The sequence below is a fragment of the Salvia hispanica genome, chromosome 4 (assembly GCF_029641045.1).
Source record: "Salvia hispanica isolate PSC_SH4W2 chromosome 4, Shi_PSC_v1, whole genome shotgun sequence".
Lineage (NCBI taxonomy): Eukaryota > Viridiplantae > Streptophyta > Magnoliopsida > Lamiales > Lamiaceae > Salvia > Salvia hispanica.
Window position 1 is genome coordinate 14,276,772 of NC_142695.1, and position 17,996 is coordinate 14,294,767.

General features: G+C 38.6%; 3 protein-coding genes across 4 annotated transcripts; 2 read left to right on the top strand and 1 right to left on the bottom strand.

The window, feature by feature from the left end:
• Nucleotides 1-7,821: 7,821 nt before the first annotated feature.
• On the bottom strand, nucleotides 7,822-9,116 carry LOC125197383 (uncharacterized). Its single transcript, XM_048096119.2, has one exon. The coding sequence runs from the start codon at nucleotides 8,999-9,001 to the stop codon at nucleotides 7,916-7,918; it is 1,086 nt and encodes a 361-aa protein (XP_047952076.2). The 5' UTR covers nucleotides 9,002-9,116; the 3' UTR covers nucleotides 7,822-7,915.
• Nucleotides 9,117-9,783: 667 nt separating this feature from the next.
• On the top strand, nucleotides 9,784-11,666 carry LOC125195938 (V-type proton ATPase subunit c''2-like). The gene is made up of 4 exons (XM_048094232.2): nucleotides 9,784-9,983; nucleotides 10,098-10,175; nucleotides 11,029-11,199; nucleotides 11,298-11,666. Exons 1-4 carry the CDS (start codon nucleotides 9,859-9,861, stop codon nucleotides 11,461-11,463), a joined length of 540 nt encoding a protein of 179 aa, XP_047950189.1. The 5' UTR covers nucleotides 9,784-9,858; the 3' UTR covers nucleotides 11,464-11,666.
• A 1,018-nt stretch (nucleotides 11,667-12,684) lies between these two features.
• LOC125195937 (pectin acetylesterase 7-like) lies at nucleotides 12,685-16,074 on the top strand. 2 transcript variants are annotated; one of them, XM_048094228.2, is made up of 13 exons: nucleotides 12,685-12,955; nucleotides 13,436-13,569; nucleotides 13,638-13,720; nucleotides 13,816-13,945; nucleotides 14,128-14,207; nucleotides 14,343-14,423; nucleotides 14,515-14,639; nucleotides 14,749-14,809; nucleotides 14,980-15,033; nucleotides 15,130-15,207; nucleotides 15,312-15,396; nucleotides 15,481-15,620; nucleotides 15,753-16,074. In XM_048094228.2, the coding sequence occupies exons 2-13, from the start codon at nucleotides 13,437-13,439 to the stop codon at nucleotides 15,858-15,860; spliced, it is 1,158 nt and encodes a 385-aa protein (XP_047950185.2). In that variant the 5' UTR covers nucleotides 12,685-12,955; nucleotide 13,436; the 3' UTR covers nucleotides 15,861-16,074. The 2 variants fall into 2 exon arrangements, with proteins under 2 accessions (XP_047950185.2, XP_047950186.1); XM_048094229.2 differs by having other exon boundaries at nucleotides 12,687-12,955; nucleotides 14,340-14,423.
• The last annotated feature ends 1,922 nt before the right edge of the window (nucleotides 16,075-17,996 follow it).

Here is a 17,996-nt window from a genome sequence, read left to right on the forward strand (position 1 = left end):
CATAGTCTTTGTACTTGCTAGGTCTTGGCCTGTTCCGCACCGGTCTTGGGCTCTTCCGTCGTGGATCCTTCGAGGGCCTGCTGGGCTCTGGTTCGTCGCGCCCTTGGGCTGGTCCGCTCATTGATTGGGCTTGCACTTCCTGATGTCTGATTGGTAAGTCCGTATCATCTCCCCTCCCCACCGAAACCAGCTTGTCCTCAAGATGAAGATGAGGAAAATTGGATTTGAGTACAGAGACGGGCTCCCACGTCGGTGAGCTGGACTTTACCGAAGACCATTCCACCAGCCACTGTTCTACGGGAATTTTATCCACCAACACCACCCTACTGGCTGAAGCTCGAACGGGGATATCCATTGGAATGTGGCGATCAAAATTTTCAGGGAGGTCGACCGCCGCATCTCTGGTTTTGACAAATGGCCGAAGCAACGAGACATGGAATACATTGTGAATTTTGCTATCCACTGGAAGCTGAAGACGATATGCCACCTTTCCTATTCATTCGGTGATCTCATATGGCCCATAATAACGTTGTCCCAACTTGGTCGATTGAGGTTTGCTTACCGAACTCTGACGATATGGTTGAAGTCGCAATAAAATCTTGTCCCCAATATTAAACTCAATATCTTTTCGATGCCGGTTAGCATACTCAGCCATCGATCGTTGTGCCCGAGCGATTCGCTCCTTCAGCAGTCTCAATGTAGCTTCACGTTCTTCCAGCAACGCAGCAACTGATGGGTTGTGAGAGGGCCTCGAATATGACTGGAATAAATTGGGGGGTGGTCTGCCGTACAGAGCTTCAAATGGTGACATACCGATACTCTCGTTGATGGAACAGTTCATGGCGAGCTCGGCCCAAGGTAACAGATCAAACCAACGGGATGGCCGGTCGTGCGTGAACGCTCGAAGGTATTGTTCCAGGCCTCTATTAGTGACTTCTGATTGACCGTCGGTCTGAGGATGGTAGGCAGTAGTAAACTGTAACTTAGTTCCACTTAACGCTAATAGCTCGTTCCAGAATTCACTCATGAAGATCGAATCACGGTCCGACAGTAACTTGGCCGGAAAACCGTGCAACCGGACCACCGTATCGACAAACAGGCGGGCTACCCGTTGAGCATCAAATCCAGTCCGCAATGCCCCAAAGTGTGCATATTTAGAGAGTCGATCGACGACCACCATAATTGCCGTGTATCCGTGGGATGGTGGTAAGCCAACAATGAAGTCCATAGAAGCCGCATCCCACACCATGTTTGGGATTGGTAATGGCTGAATTAATCTGTTAGGCTTTTCTCGACTGTACTTCGTGGTTTGACATGTGAAACACGAAGCAACGAAGTCACGGACGTCACGCCTTAAACCCGGCCAATAAAAAGAAGTTGCCACGCGAGTGAAGGTCCGTTTCTCACCAGGATGACCCGCTGTCCGAGACGAATGGCACTCTTCCAGAATCTGACGTCGAGTCTTGGAGTCTCGACTCACATAAACCCGAGTTTTGTAAAATAGCATTCCATCTGAAGCAGAAATATGAGAAGGTGCTGTGTTCTGCTTTACTGCTGAATGCAGCGCAATCAAGTCGGGCAGAGAGGAATTTTCCTCCAAAATAGTCTCCAAAATGAGTGGAATAGGCCGTGTAAACAGGGCTGACAACTCAGCCTCGTCGCGTCTCGATAAAGCATCAACGACTTTGTTTGAAGCACCGGACTTGTATTCTACAGAAAACTTGAAACCCATGAGCTTTCTCACATAGAATTGTTGATCCGGCGTTTGAATAACTTGAGATAGCAGCTCTTTAAGGCTTCGTTGGTCACTCCGTATGATAAACTCGCGGCCGAGTAAGTATTGTCGCCATTTTTGGACGGCTTCGACGATGGCGTAAAGTTCCTTGTGATAGGTAGAGGCTAGTCGCCGGCGGGGTCCAAGTTTTTTACTGAAATAGGCCAAGGGGTGGCCGTGTTGTAATAAAACAGCGCCGATACCGAGGTCGCTGGCGTCCGTTTCCACCACAAACTGGGAGGCGAAGTCGGGCAGTCTTAAAACCGGTGTTGAACTCATTGCTATTTTCAGATCTTCGAAGCTTTTTGTGGCTGCTTCATTCCATATAAAAGCCTCCTTTTTTAGGAGCTCTGTCAATGGGGCCGCAATTAAAGAATATTGCTTGACGAAGCGGCGGTAGTAGCCCGTCAAACCTAAGAAGCCACGGAGTTGTTTGACGTTCGATGGTCGGGGCCATGCCATCATAGAGGCGATTTTGGAAGGGTCTGCCTGCAGGTTACCATCTGATATTAGGTGGCCAAGATACTCAGTCGAGGAGACACCGAAAGCACATTTTGAACGCTTGATAAAAAAGGAATTGTCACGGAGGATAGACAAAACGCGCCTGAGATGATCTTGGTGTTGCCCGATGTCGGAACTATAGACCAATATATCGTCAAAGAAGACGATGACAAATTTTCTCAGGAACTCCCCAAATATTGCGTTCATTGCAGCTTGAAAGGTGGATGGGGCGTTCGTAAGACCGAACGGCATCACTAAGAATTCGAAGTGGCCATCATGAGTACGAAAAGCCGTCTTGTGGACATCGTCTACATGCATACGAATTTGATGGTATCCCGAACGAAGGTCCAGTTTCGAGAATACCTTCGCAGCGTGTAGCTCATCAAACAGTTCATCCGCTGTCGGGATAGGGAAGTGGTCTGGCGTTGTAGCGGCGTTGAGTGCTCTGTAATCAACACAAAATCGAAAGCTACCATCCTTTTTTCGAACTAGAAGCACGGGCGACGAGAATGGACTGGTGCTATGTTGTATAACACCCTGAGAAAGCATTTCACGGACTTGGCGTTCGATTTCCGTCTTTTGAAAATACGGATACCGATATGGTCTCACGTTGACTGGTTTTGTTGTCGATGGTAGGTGGATTCGGTGATCCCACCGACGAGCCGGAGGTAGACTTGTCGGGATATCAAATACAGCTGTGAAGTCGTCCAGAATCAGCTGAAGCTGGGAAGGAATCTGCTGACCAGCCGGGGTAGCAGTTGGGTGGTCATCTACAGGAACAATTTCATAGAGTTCCACTTCTGGGTCCCGTTCCATTAGAGCAAACAGCCCATTATAAGAAATTGATTGCGGTGTTTGGGCTTCACCTTGCAACATAATTGGGCGATTCTCCCATTCGAACCTCATAGATAAAGTCCGATAGTTCTTGGTAACATCACCTAAATCCTGCAACCATTGTACACCGAGGATAATGTCGGGACCTTCCACAGGCAAACTAAAGAGGTCAATAGCAAACAAATGGCTCTGCAATGAAATCGGAGTGCTTAAGCAGGCATAATTGCAGCGTAAGGACGCGCCATTCCCAACAAACACACGAAATGGGGTCACGGAATGAACAGGTAGACTTAGTTGTTCTGCAACAGCCGGTTTAATGAAATTGTGGGTACTTCCGCCATCAATCAATACCGATACCCGTGAACCATGAATTTTTCCTGTCAATCGTATCGAGCGTGGTCGGAGCTTGGGTCCAATAACATGGATCGTTGATACGTCACCAGTAATAACCATATTTTCTGCGTCTTCCTCCGAATCAGATCTCTCAGATGTATGTGGAATCTCTTCAACGTCATCCTCCCCCATCAAAGCATAAAATTTCTTACTGCAAACATGAGAGCGGGAGTATTTTTCTGGGCAGTAAAAACACTCATTTCGTTTGACTTTCTCTGCCTTTTCCGCCGCTGAAATCCGGATTATAGGATAGTCTTTTGGGGGACCCTCACGGTTGTTACGTCCAGGGGTATGCGCTGGTCTGGCATGAGGCGGGGTATACTTGGTGGTCTGTTTAGCATCCCGGGACTCAGTAGATGGTCTGGTAATTGGCGTGCTTACTGCCGAAACTGAGTGACAAGCAGTGAGTTGTTGTGCTAAAGCCATGGCGTCGCACAAGGATGCTGGCCGGCGTGTAAGTAATTCTGCCTTCAGTGATGGTGAAAGGCCTGCAATGAATAGTGATGTCAACGTTGAGTCTCCCACATTACCCACCTTCTGCAGCACTGGTTCAAAGGCCGTCAGGTATTCGTCCAACGATCCTGTTTGCCGAAGAGTAGCCAATTGTCCAACATAATCTTCGTAAAGATCGGGATCGAACCTCAGCTTGGCGTCAAGTAGAAAATTATCCCAGTTCTTTTTATCATTGTTCTCCTCCCAATACCCAAACCATTCCGCAGCGGCATCATCAAGCAGGAATTCTGTGAGATATAGGCGGTCAGCAAGAGGCGTGAAGGAATGATTATAATATTTCTGTATCCGTTTTATCCATCGTATGATGTTGTCACCATCGAAGCGTGGCGGGTCAAACTTCAATTTTGGCCACGTATCGGGGTCGAACGTGATAGGTTTGAGAGTGATGGAGGCCGGTATCTTCCACCCTCGGGCAGCCGGAGTTGACGGTGTGTCAGGTGGTTTTGTGCCCAGTTTGTCGACAGCGGTAAGTAATTTGGAAAGATGATCCTCCAAACTCTTATTCACCTGGGCTTGCTGGCGTGTGAATGCTTCGTGATCAAAGCGGTTGGACATGATCTTCTTTTCGGTGCTCGCCATCCGGACTTTGACATCGAACAGCATTTGACCCAATTCTTGGATCGAATACTCCGCGGACACATCGTCTGTCGAAGGAGTGGATGAGGACATAGTGTGAAATAGGATGAGGTCGAAATGATAAGCACCAGATGATAAAACCAAAAGTCTTATCAGATCGATTTGGAGTAAAGGAATGTGAACAAGATTAGTGTATTCCCAACGAGGAGTTAGGATCTGGAGAGCAGAGAGCAGGGTTTGAGAAAGAAGAATGTTTATTTCCTTAATTCTCAATCATGACTCGATCTATGGGAGCTCTACAATTTATAGAACTCCCCCTACTTGGTTCGGACTTACGGCTCGGGAAAGAACCAAGAAGAAAACCGGAGGAGTTGACTCAATCTAATCTAACGAACAACTCTCAACTGAAGGAAAATAATCAGCAAATCCTAACAACTAGATACATTCAGTGGGAAACATAGTCTTTGTACTTGCTAGGTCTTGGCCTGTTCCGCACCGGTCTTGGGCTCTTCCGTCGTGGATCCTTCGAGGGCCTGCTGGGCTCTGGTTCGTCGCGCCCTTGGGCTGGTCCGCTCATTGATTGGGCTTGCACTTCCTGATGTCTGATTGGTAAGTCCGTATCAATATATATATATATATATATATATATATATATATATATATATATATATATATATTTTTAAACATGTTGAGGGTGATGGGTTCTAAACCTAGTTTGTGTGCATTTATTTGTAGGATGTTTGCAAACTCATGCAAAAGGCTGAGGGTGATGAAAAGGGCAGAAGCAAATGGTGTTGGGCTTCATGCAAAGGACCTTCTCAAGGGACTTTCCAATGAGGAGTAGCTTTGCATTGCCCTTAATTAAGAAGGATAAAATGTCTAATTCACCACCTTGATTAATCTCTATATGTTTTGAATTAGTAAGTTTAATTTTAAATGTATCATTAGAGCGGCCGTGAGAATTGTTTGTATGTTTTTTTTAAGATTGTCATTAATGTATTGTCATGTAACAACGTAAGAGTGCTTAGTATGCTGAGTTTTAAGCAGTGAATTAACAGTATTGAACTGTTGTTATTTAATTTCCAAGCACACTATTTTGTTTAATGTTTATAACTTATATGTGATGAAAACCATGTAGGATTCTATTATTACACTTAAAAACTTTTATCGATGTAATTTCATAGCTCATGTACATCTATTTTTCATTAGACAAACCACAGAAAACCAACAACTTAATTAAAAAGGTACACGAATAGTCAACAATAAATTGGAGTAAGAAATAAATCACATTTAAAAATAGTACTATTTCCTCAGTTTGTCAATAAATAACTTATTTTGCTATTTTGTGATATCTATAATTTGGAGATCAAGTAGTAGTTTTAAAAATAAACTTCACACTTCACTAAAAATCATAAACACGCTTTCCATCACAACAAATGAACAAATCGACATGGCAAATCAAAATCGCTCTATATTGCACTCTATTCTCTCAAACACGAAAATTTTAAAAAAAATTACAAATTCAGGCAGTTTGCAAATGTCAATGGATATGGGAAGCATTTCGTCAGAAATGGAATTTTCCGGCTGCCTAAAAGCAGAGCTCACGTTGGCCGGCTCCAAGCGCGGGCCAAGTGAATACTATCATTTATGTTGTGAAATGATAGTTTTTGAGTTGTTGATGCTTTCGTTGTGCAGTCCAATTCTTAGTTGAACTTGACATTTTTGTAATGGCTGGAAATTATTTTAAAGTGAGTTTTAGGTTGTTTTTTTGGTTGAGTTAAGATTTGTTTATTAGCGGTATTGACTGGGATTGGATTAGTAGTTTATGGCTTCTAAAGTTGTTGATCATATTGGGAAAGTGAAGAGGAGCATTCTCCAAGACGAGGACGATGCTACAATGGGCTGGAGGAAACCTTCTGCTCATACGAAATCAAGAAGAACCTCAACCACCACACCAGCGCCAACCTCTGCAACCCACGCGACAGCCGCATCCAGGATGATCACATAGTCAACATGTTTTCCTTCTCAAAGGCTTATGGGATGGAGAGTTAGACAACAAGTTTAATATGTATTCACCAAGAGACCCTTGGTGTTAGCAATTCATGTAAATGCTCATTGAAATTAGACAATTTTAAAATGTTTAATATGAATCTTGGAAGATGAAATGGAATAATTACCACAAAGTTTCAATCAAGTTGGAAGAGCACTGCACATGGTTAAGGACTTGGAGCAAAATTATAAGACCAAGCACCTAACTTTACATATTGCAAAAGCAAGAGTAACTACAAAGCAGACAGTTTGGACAGAGTTGATTTGGTAACTAGCCATAGCACAAATTTGTAAACTTCAAAGATTTTGAATATCTATTAGTACTATACTTGTTCAACTTCAGTGTCAATTTTTGACTCAACCTCACCAACAATACATCCAGACAACCGATTTGGTAAAAGAACGAGGCAACATCCCTTGAGATCAGTTCAAACATCCGAATCTAGACCGTGCAAACAACAGCAAGACAGACAGAGATTAATGTACCAACAAATAAGCTATATCTTTGATTTTAGGCAAAAAACTTATCACTTTCATAAACAACACTAGCTCAGACACCATGAAACACGAAGACGAGACATACTATGGAGTTATCAATGAAGCATTTGCTAATCTGTTAAATTGTTTCATATCAAAAGAAAAAAATTTCAATTACTCATGGAAGATACTAAAAGCAGAATCTTTGACAGCAACACATGTCTTCAGGTGAAAAAGTTGTACTAACAATAAGCAGCACCCCAAAATTACTAATGGAAACTAAGTATACAAACACAGATTTTCTAACAGTAATATATGTAGTATTAAACCAACACAATTAATACCTGATCAGCAAACCCCCAAAACAGAACTGAGACAACCACACTTTCCCAAAGCTCAGCCATAACACAGAACAAACAGCAACTCCATAACCTTTTTTTTAACAAAACTAACAGCTTTATCAACTACTCAAAATTTCCTCAACTACAGTTTTTCAATGTAAAACAGCTTGCATTTCTGCAATCCCTTTCCCCTCTGACTTTCTCACAGCTATTAGGCAAAGACAAATTGAAATGATTCAATTTTTATGAACTAAGCAGAGGAAGAAAGTTCACAGAGAGATAATAAAGATAAGGTGGATTAAGATTTTCTCGGTGAGGATTGAAGGAAAATAAACAAATATGGAAAGAAATAGGATTCTTGAATTTATATTTAAACAAATTTACAAATTATGGCTATATTTACCAAAAGAACATGGAATGTTAGTAGCTAGCTAAGCAACTACACTATACTCCCCAACTAAGAGAGACAGAATCTGGGTTTCTCCATGTATTGAGTAGGAGTCAATCCATCAGCCAACCAAGCATGATTCAAAGCAGATTGTGATGTGATTCTCTTGGTTGGATCACAAGTCAACAACCCCTTTAGGAGATCAAATCCAGCATCAGAAAGCATGTACTTTGCCGATGAAATTGTAGTATCAACATTGTTGTTATCCGGATGACCAAGAATACAATATATCTCGTGCAACTGATCTTCCGTGGATTTCCCTCTAAAGAGCACTTTCCTCAACAACAACTCCGCCATCACACATCCCACCGCCCACACATCCACCGCACACGAATAGCTCTTCTCTCCAAGAAGCAGCTCCGGCGCCATGTAGCACAATGTCCCCACAGTGGACTCAGATTTGTCCCCGAACCTCATCGCCAACCCGAAGTCACATATCTTCAACTCACCTCCTTTGTTGACAAGGATGTTGGAGGGCTTGAGATCCCTATGCAGAAGTCGGTGTTGGTGGAGAAAGTTGACGCCTTGGATCAACTGTTTCATCAACATCTTGACTTGAGGAATTGGGAGGACCTCTTCGGCCATGTATCCTCTCAAATCAAAGTCCATATGCTCCATCACCAAGTAAAGGCCTCTGTGAGCATCCACCGCGACTTCCTTGAATCCGACGATGGAGGGATGTTTGCCGTCGAGAGATTGAAGGATGCTGATCTCAGACAGACCACTACCACTAAACTGCTTCTTCATAGCCCATATTTGGGAGGTAAGCTTGTGTTGAACTTTGTAGACTACACCACACGAGCCATAACTGATCTTCCCCAAACATTCGTAGCCACCAACAATTGGATAATCAGGAAGAGGAATCCGTCCCTTTTTGTTGCACAATTCTTCCTCTGAACTACTACTTTGCAACTTCCGCTTCTTCCCATTGTGCGAGCACATGGTTTCAGGCCAAACACTAATCGTTTTCTTGATGACAATTCCTTTTGGGGCCTTGGATTTGCAAGCAGTCTTTCTTCCGCGGAAAAGGGCGAACCCGTCATCGGTGTTGGTGTTGGTGTTGGTGTTGGTGTTGTTTCGGACATGAGCAGCCATTGATTTTTCAAGAAGCTCTGCTCTGTTCAATAAACAAATGCTAGAAGGTGGAATCAGAAATCTTGATTTTCAAATCTGATACAAATGCGCGTGTTAAAAGTTGCTTGAGTTTCAAGTTGAGGTTTTGGATGAAATATAGAGTAAGGGAAGTCAAGATTTTGTTTTTTGAAGGCGTGTCATTCCAACGTAAACAAGGATTGTATTTTCTATTTTTGGAAACTAAACAATGATTTTGATTATTTTTTATTTACCTAAGTTTAATTGAATTAGATTTAGTATTATGCCCTCTGTCTCGGACCATCCCCAAATTAATTAGATTTAGTATTATATCTGTATGATTAACTTGCCCCTCCTTCTACGTATTTACACAATCACCAGTCTTGTTAAAAGATTCTTATTATGAACTAGTAAGTTTTTATAAATTAAGTAAAGTAATCCTTTTGTTGGTAGACATTTTAAAGTATAATTCGTGCATAAAGTTTGATTTACATTTGATTTAACAACTTACACTGAGTTGGCTCATATAAGATGCGACTCGGGCCAAAATGGATAAACAAAGAAGTTTGATAACGATCATCGAAAAATTGTGCACCATGTCATTAACGGAATCTCACACAAAAAGTAGATTACATTGAGTGCGCAAGTCATTAACGAAATCTCACACAAAATTGTGATATTATTATCATTAACGAACATCTGTCTCAAATTGGGTTGGACTAAATTCAGATTGTGAAATATCCATTTAATCAGAGTATTTATAATCTGGATTACAAATCTGGGCCCAATGAAATAGCCCAATAATTCCTTCTAAATCTATTCTTCCTTCTTCGATCTGAGAAAATCTTCCGATCTTGAGCATGGACAGCACGATGGTGACCTCATCGAGCTCTTGGGGCCAGGCGCTGCTTCGGATCTCTCCCTACACCTTCTCCGCCATCGGAATCGCCATCTCCATCGGCGTCTCCGTCCTCGGCGCCGCCTGGTATCTCTTCAATTACCGTGTTTTTTGGTCTCATCTATCTCTGCGATGTATGACAACTGTTTATTTACTTCGTGCGATCTCCGTCTTAAATTGGTGATTTTTTGTTCATTTTAGGGGAATTTACATAACGGGGAGTAGTTTAATTGGTGCTGCCATCAAAGCTCCTCGCATTACCTCCAAAAACCTAATCAGGTATGCTTGTATCGGTTGAGATGGATTTTGATCTACCGATGTCTTACTTTTGATGGAATTTTTCCCCTAGCCGATCCGTTAAAACTATCTCAAATTCACACTTGTACGGTATCTGCATCTTATAAAAAGTGAACCGAAGTGATGAGGATTGGGTGTGTTACACAATTAGCTTGACGCCTGACGATGTGGCTCAATTTATAATCGAAATGAGCTTCTCTAGCTGTTGATAAATTCCTATTGAGGGCGAGTTGCTAGTGAAGATCCAATCTTCACTAGTTCCTTAGGGTTAATATATTTCTTAATTCTTAAAGAAGATCCAATCTTTAGAAATCATGGATTATCTTGATTGTCAAATCCTGGAAACAACTAGAATTACGATTATTTCTGCCACATTATTCTCAAGTTTTTGAATCTGGTGTGTTAAGAATGTGAGGTGGGAGAGTTGTGAACATTGGATGTATTGTCTCCTAGTCATTATGAGGATATTCCTTGCTCTTTTTCTTTCTGTTTACCAGTTACTCTTTGGTTTTCTTCAGTGAAGGACAATAAAACAGTGATGAAAAACACTATAAGGAGTATAAGATTAAGACAAGTCTACAAGAATGAGATTTACCTGCTTTTCTTGCTGGTTCATAAACACTTCTTTCATACTGCTTAATCAAGAGTTTATGTGCATAGCTGTTTAATTAACCTCATTGTTGTTGCTCCATATATTTATCGTCATCTATGGAGGTTATCTACTCTTTGTGCGTGCTGACATTGCACTTGAGGAGATGAAAGTTTAATTATTCGTGTCTGTTTGTTAGTATTAACGATGATATAACTTGACCTCTTTCCGATGTTTTCCTCTCAGTGTCATTTTCTGTGAGGCTGTTGCTATATATGGAGTCATTGTTGCTATCATTCTACAAACAAAGCTTGATAGTGTGCCTAAGGCAAAGATCTATGACCCTGAATCCATGAGAGCTGGCTATGCCATATTTGCATCTGGAATTATCGTGGGCTTTGCTAACCTTGTCTGCGGGTAATTTCTAAACAGTCAAATCAGATAAACTTATACTAGTATTTTAGAGCAATTTCATCTCACATTCCCCCCTTTGTGGCTCTTTTGCTTTCATGAAGGCTATGCGTTGGTATCATAGGCAGCAGCTGTGCACTATCTGATGCCCAAAACTCGACTCTTTTTGTTAAGATCCTTGTCATCGAGATTTTTGGCAGTGCACTTGGATTGTTTGGAGTCATTGTAGGCATTATAATGTCAGCTCAAGCTACATGGCCAACTAAGTGACTTCTCATGAATACCATCCTTTATTTATCCCTTTGTTTGTAACCTTTTCCAGTTTCCTGCAGTGTGTAGTAAATTGAGATATATAATTTTTGAAATTCTTTTTTCTAGCACGCAACCTTGGCGATAATTTGGAGCGCCACAATCGCCAACTTTTGGATTCTGTCTGTAATTACTTGCATCCAATAAAAACTGCCCATTTGATATTTCTATGGTATTGTTTTGAATTATATTTCTTTTGGATTCTGTCTGTAATTACTTGCATTCAATAAAAACTGCCCATTTGATATTTCTGTGGTATTGTTTTGAATTATATTTGGCGGTATTTATTTTTTGTGTATATAACATATTTTCGTTAACTGTCATTACATTGGTCAAATGAATCATTTGCCATTACATTTTGGGCCTGCCACTCAAGGCCTCAACTATATCATCAATCCAAAGCTCCATCACAAGATTGAACCAGAATCATTAGGCTTTCCTTGCAGCAAGGAATGGTACATTCCTAACTACGAGGTTGCTAATGATGATCTTGAGTATTCCAGGGGTCTTGCACCATCTTTTCACGATTGTTGGTGAAGAACGAGGTTCACCTCATTTGACAACAATCACCACCTCTAAACAATGGTGGCAAATGAGACGGAATTTGTTGATGGGTTCTAACAGCAGAGCTACAAGCCGGTGTTGCCGGAATCCGATCAATCAAAAGACAGCTCCTTAGCCCGACTTGCTTTACACACACAAGGATTTCATGGCTTTGGACTAGATTTGGTTGGAGACTATCTCTAGATTACACACTAAAGTATGATGATGTCTCGATTTTAAGCATCGTGTCAATTGGTTATGATAGGTAATATCATCCAATAACTGCTATGAGATGATTATTGGAATTTCTCATTCGGTGGCAATGAGACTAGCATTACTATTTGGTGGACGAGGATTGACGGATCATGCTCTGATGTGTTTTGTTTGTTTGCTTCTGGTTTCTTGCTTCCGTGTACTTTAGATAGAACAATTGCTTTATTGTTTTGTTGATTTTGTTGTCTTTTATATTATGAACTATTTTTATCATGTTCGTCATTTTTTTCGCTTAAACTTTTATACAGTACTACATCAAAAAAAATTTACTACTACTTACTTTTCCCATATTATTTCTATTATGAAGAGTGAAGCCCAAATTTTATCCCAAACAGCCAAACTAGGCCTACACAGTTATTGGTGAGGTGGCGTGACTCAATCAAATCTGCAGAGATATTCTTATCTTTTTTGAAGGAGAATCTCCGAGATAACTAACAAAGATATATATATGAGCGCGCAAATGGAATTCTCCTCTTTATTCTCCCATTTCTAGCAAGTTTAGTGTTCACACTCAGTGAATGTGTTACATCTTTTTATAAATCAGTTGTTAATGCTACTCTCTCCCCCTTTGTTGATTCCTTAGCTTTCAACAATCTAACTCATTCTTATTTGATTCAATCTTCTGCAACTGAATCAGGTATCTACTACTGTATTTCTCAATTCACCATTTCTTTCTTTGAATTATGAATCTTATTCTCCTTAGTTTCTTGCAAGTTGTAAATTTGGTGTTAATTTTCTACTTTATTTCTTCAAGTACTCACTACTCTTTGGGAACTAGTACGTGTTATGAGCTTAATTTGCTTAATTAACTTTATTGTTAATTATTTAAACAATTTTATTAATGGGTTAGTATTCCTTTCGCTTTTAGTTAGATTCTATTCATAAGTACATAATTTAATGACTTCATCCTATCATGTGTTCGTATTTATTTGGTCATTATAATTTCGGCATTAATTCTCTGCCCCAACCATTTTCATGATCTACTTGTTTCCTCAAACTAACTTCTAATTAATACTACTGCCATTCACCTAATTGGTTTCTTACTTTTGTATCTTCTCCACGCTTTGTTGTATGGAGTACTAATTTTAGATTGTACTATGATTTGTTCATTTAAAAGAATGGGGAAAATGAAATGCATCACCATGGCTTGTCTACTGATTTTCACTCTTGTTGTGATGAATATTCATCACGTCCACGGAGATATCAATGTCACTGTTACTTTTCTCGCCAGTGCCATATCGAAAGGAGCAGGTTTGGCTTAATTTCATTGAATAAATATCAAATAATGTGAAAAGACATAATTTGTTGTTTTGGTATAGTTTGTCTAGACGGAAGTGCACCGGCTTACTCGTACGTTGAGGGATTCGGAACCGGATCTCATAGTTGGATAGTTTATTTGGTGGTAAATCATTTGCTATTTTTCTGTTTTTAGCTTATGTTTCCATCTTTTTGTATCCTATTGAAAATGGTTACTTTTATTCTTTATTGAACTTTTAGGGTGGTGGATGGTGTAACCATATATCCGATTGTCGCGCCAGATCAAGTTCGAGGTTAGGGAGTAGTCACTTGATGGCTTCTCAAACCACCTTCTCGGGGATACTGGATTTCGATTGTGCTTCTAATCCGGGTAAATATCAATCCCTCCTAAGTTATGTATGTTCTTTTTACCCAAGAATTAATAAAAGTGATGTTTAATGAGCTAAGTAATGAGTGAATAAGAATGAAATATTTGATAGGGGATTTGATCTATCAAATGACTCTTCTTCATTTTATGGTTTGGATGCTAATTTGATTTGTTTTTTATTTTAGATTTCTGCAATTGGCATAAGGTTTTCATTTATTACTGTGATGGTTCCTCATTTATGTCGGATATTGAACACAGCCATGCAGTAAGTCTTTTTTTCCCTTTCTTTAGAGTGTAATCTCAACTAAAATGTTCATTTTCATTTTGTGTTTAGACCAGTGAATAATAAAAGCACAGATTATGTATAATTTGATTAATTACTCTACTGTTTCTGAAGAAGAACCTCACGTTTAGGGGTGCAAGAATATTTAACGTTATGATGGAAGAAATGCTCGCTAAAGGAATGCGAAATGCTCGGAATGTAAGATTTTTCATGAATATTTTTTGTACTTTAATTCGATATTTTGTACTACTAATTCTTTAAATTTGATAGCGCTTTTTATTGTTTACAGGCTATACTGACAGGGACCTCAGCGGGTGGACTAGCAACAATCTTGCATTGCGATAAGTTTCGGAAACTGTTTTCCGATGAGATTCGAGTCAAGTGCATTTCCGATTCTGGATTTTTCATTCACGCGTAAGATCAAATAAGTATTCTTAAACAAAGCTTTTCTCATAGAAGTACTTTTTATTATGTATTTATAGGAAATATTATTCAATTAATGCATTTTATGTTTTGTTGACAGAAAGGGTCACCATGGATACAAGAGCAGGGAACAGTTTTTTGGTGATGTGATTACAACACACGTATTAATCTTCCTAACTTTTATGTTTTCCATTTTCCAGCCCTTTTGCTAATAATTTTGAGGCAATTGTAGAAAATTAAGAATTATGTGATTTTATAACTATATAACTTATTTAAAACTGACCATAGCTTTTAATTAAATGTAAATTTTATTTTCAAATGTGGCTTGCAGAAGTTGGCCAAGTCCTTGCCTTCAACGTGCACATCAAAGAGGAAGTCGAGTTTGGTGAGGAATTGTTAATCTATTTTCATAAATTCTCATTCTGTTAATTTTGCTAAGTCTATTTTGAGATGCTAATATTTAATCATAATCATATATTAGTGCTTCTTCCCTGAATATTTGGTTGAGGATATCCAAACGCCACTTTTTGTACTAGAATCAGCTTTTGATCGATTTCAGGTATCATATATTTTAGTTTGATTTATGACAAGAATTAGAACAATAAATTAATTAATTAGTTTATATATTGGTTTGATTTATATATTATTATTTTTTTCCTGCAGCTAACATCACTCGTACTAGGAGGAGTCACAAATTGCACCAATAACTTAAAGAGCTGCAGCTCTACTGAATTAGGAATTATGAGAGGTAAACTATTTTTCCATTACTCCAATTGTGAACCAATTAACAAATAAATGAAAATATTTTCATTTTCAATATGTGTGATTTCAGATTTTCGAAGGACGTTTATAAAGACATTAGCGCGACGAATCCACAACTCTCCGAACAGAGGACTGTTTGTTCATTCTTGCTATCTTCATGACCATGTCCTCAAATCAGATGAATGGACATGTCTCACAGTTGCAAATAGAGTAAGATTTTCTTTCAATTTAATTTCTCAATTTTGATCTATATGTGGTTATCTAGGAAAACAAATTATATTTTTCATAGTACCATATCTCTTTTGGGGTGAGCTGAACTTATTTGGTATATGCAATTTTCAGACGATGAGGCAAGCAGTTGCAGATTGGTATTTTGATCGAAGTTCTTTCCGAGAAATAGATACTAAAAGTGACTCGCCAAAAAACTGTACCAATTCCTTTTGTGAGTAGTTGGTATATAATCCAATAAGATTTTCCATTTGCTAACTACTTTTTCCTCTGAATCAACTAAAACTCCTACCTTTCCCTTATCCAATGTAATCTTCTTTATATTCATAAAAAAAATAAGTGTATGCTTCATATTTTCAAATGAAATACTAGCAACTCGAACTCGGTGTGTGCATTAATATTCGAGAAATTTAATAATATCATGATTCCATGACAATGATACTATTATTATGATTCCAATTTTGTTTTGTAGAAGAATACCACACCATGTTATTAATAACATTGATTGAAGGGAGGATATGCATTCAAAATTCAGTAAATTATTCTTTCTCGTTGACAATAACTCTAATGATTGTTGGTTGAGTTTAACTTTAGTGAACTTTTTTTTTTTTGAAAGTTTTGTGAATGTAATGGATTTGTTTATACAAGTTGAGTTTATTTTAATGGATGTCGAATCAAAATCAAGTGCAGCAAAAAACGCAATCTTGGGGTGCTGTAAAAGTCGCTAAAATAATAAGCGCGCCAATAAACATTTAAAAGCTAAATTAACGTGATTTGAATGCGCCAGCAATAAAGTTTTGACATATGATCTGCTGCGGGTCCATCATTTATAGCCTTTTTTATTTATTCTTACATTCTGGATATAATATACTCATATTATATGGTTTTATTTGAATTTCTGTGTATGCATGTATGATGTAGTATATAATTTGTAAATGTAATGATAAGGTTTTCAACTGGATCCATTTTAAAAATTATGATAAGGGGCCCATCCTTTTTAAACGTAAAAATTGTGATAAGGGGGCCCCATTCTTTTTCAATGTAATTATTTAGAATAATCTTCAAAAATTCAACTACTGACAGATTGAAATATTGAGTACTACTACACTTTTTCATAATATACAGGTAATCATCTGGGGACACGACTAAAGAAATGACACAAATTACAATTCAAGATATGCAGAAAATGTAAATGTTGTACCACAAAATTTGTCAAAATTTGTTCGGATTACATAGTATCTTAGAATTCAAATATTCCAAATTTTAGTTTGTACACTTTATAGGAAAGATAAGTTTGCAATTGACTACATTTCTATATATATTAAAAAGAAAATAACCATTAAAACTTAACTTCCGGGAAAAAAACGTCAAAACTCCGACCACTCTATGTTTCAAGAAATGAAGACATTGTTGTCCATGATTTCATAATTTTTTTTGGATTTGATTATTGAAGTTTTATTGATTTGAATGATGAAAAAAATTTGATCCTGGTGGAGTTTTATTGTTTTGGATATGTAAATATGATATCATATTTCGGTATACCGTTAAAGTATGGCAAAGTGAAATATGATACGGTATACCGCAATATTGGTATACGAAAAATGCGGTATCATACCGAATTTTGTAATACCGTAGTTCTCAAAACGGTATGCGGTTCTCGGTACGGTATACCGTACCGACCTATCCCGTATTCAGGGGCGAATGCAAAAAATTAGTACTATAATAGAGGCTATATATTCTAAATTTTGTATATGAGATAATAATTTTTTTATATTTTATTATTTCAATAAGAGCTTTTACATATTAATTCACATAAAGTACTAACAAAGTTATAATGTTTTACAACTAAAAAAATGCATAAAATTAGTTTGGGAAGGGCTTAAGCCCCCCTCCTTGACATTTTGTGTGTGCGCCAATGTTAAGTATTCCTATTAATACTCCTATCATCTCATAATTCGCATTTAGCAGTATAAAATGTATGCTTCGTTTTGAATGTGATGAAGGGAGGTAGTAAGTACTCATAGTATTAAAGGTAAAAGGTTCATTTTTAAATTCTAGAGTAAAGGCTAAATGTGGTTCTTAACATATGACCGTTATATCAATTTGGTCCTTAACATTATCTTTTTTATTATTTGGTCCCTCACAAATAAACTCAGATCTGAATCGGTCCTCACTTAACAAAACCCCCTAAAAATAGACGGTGATGCAATTTGACTACACGATTTCTCATCTTTCCCTGAAATTCACAATCTCACAAACACTCTTCATTCCACAATCGGCAAAACCACAGTTTCATACCAACTGCAAATTCAAGGGAAGAGAAACAGAAGAGCACGGCCAATCTCAAATCCAACCTTA

Coding starts and splice junctions, on each gene's coding strand:
- LOC125195937 (XM_048094229.2), top strand. CDS start 13,437: ATGGGGAAAATGAAATGCATCACCATGGCTTGTCTACTGATTTTCACT. Junction 13,721..13,815: donor GTTGGATAGTTTATTTGGTG/GTAAATCATTTG, acceptor TTGAACTTTTAG/GGTGGTGGATGGTGTAACCA. Junction 15,034..15,129: donor CAAAGAGGAAGTCGAGTTTG/GTGAGGAATTGT, acceptor ATCATATATTAG/TGCTTCTTCCCTGAATATTT.
- LOC125195938 (XM_048094232.2), top strand. CDS start 9,859: ATGGACAGCACGATGGTGACCTCATCGAGCTCTTGGGGCCAGGCGCTG. Junction 9,984..10,097: donor TCCGTCCTCGGCGCCGCCTG/GTATCTCTTCAA, acceptor TGTTCATTTTAG/GGGAATTTACATAACGGGGA. Junction 10,176..11,028: donor ACCTCCAAAAACCTAATCAG/GTATGCTTGTAT, acceptor TTTTCCTCTCAG/TGTCATTTTCTGTGAGGCTG.
- LOC125197383 (XM_048096119.2), bottom strand. CDS start 9,001: ATGGCTGCTCATGTCCGAAACAACACCAACACCAACACCAACACCAAC.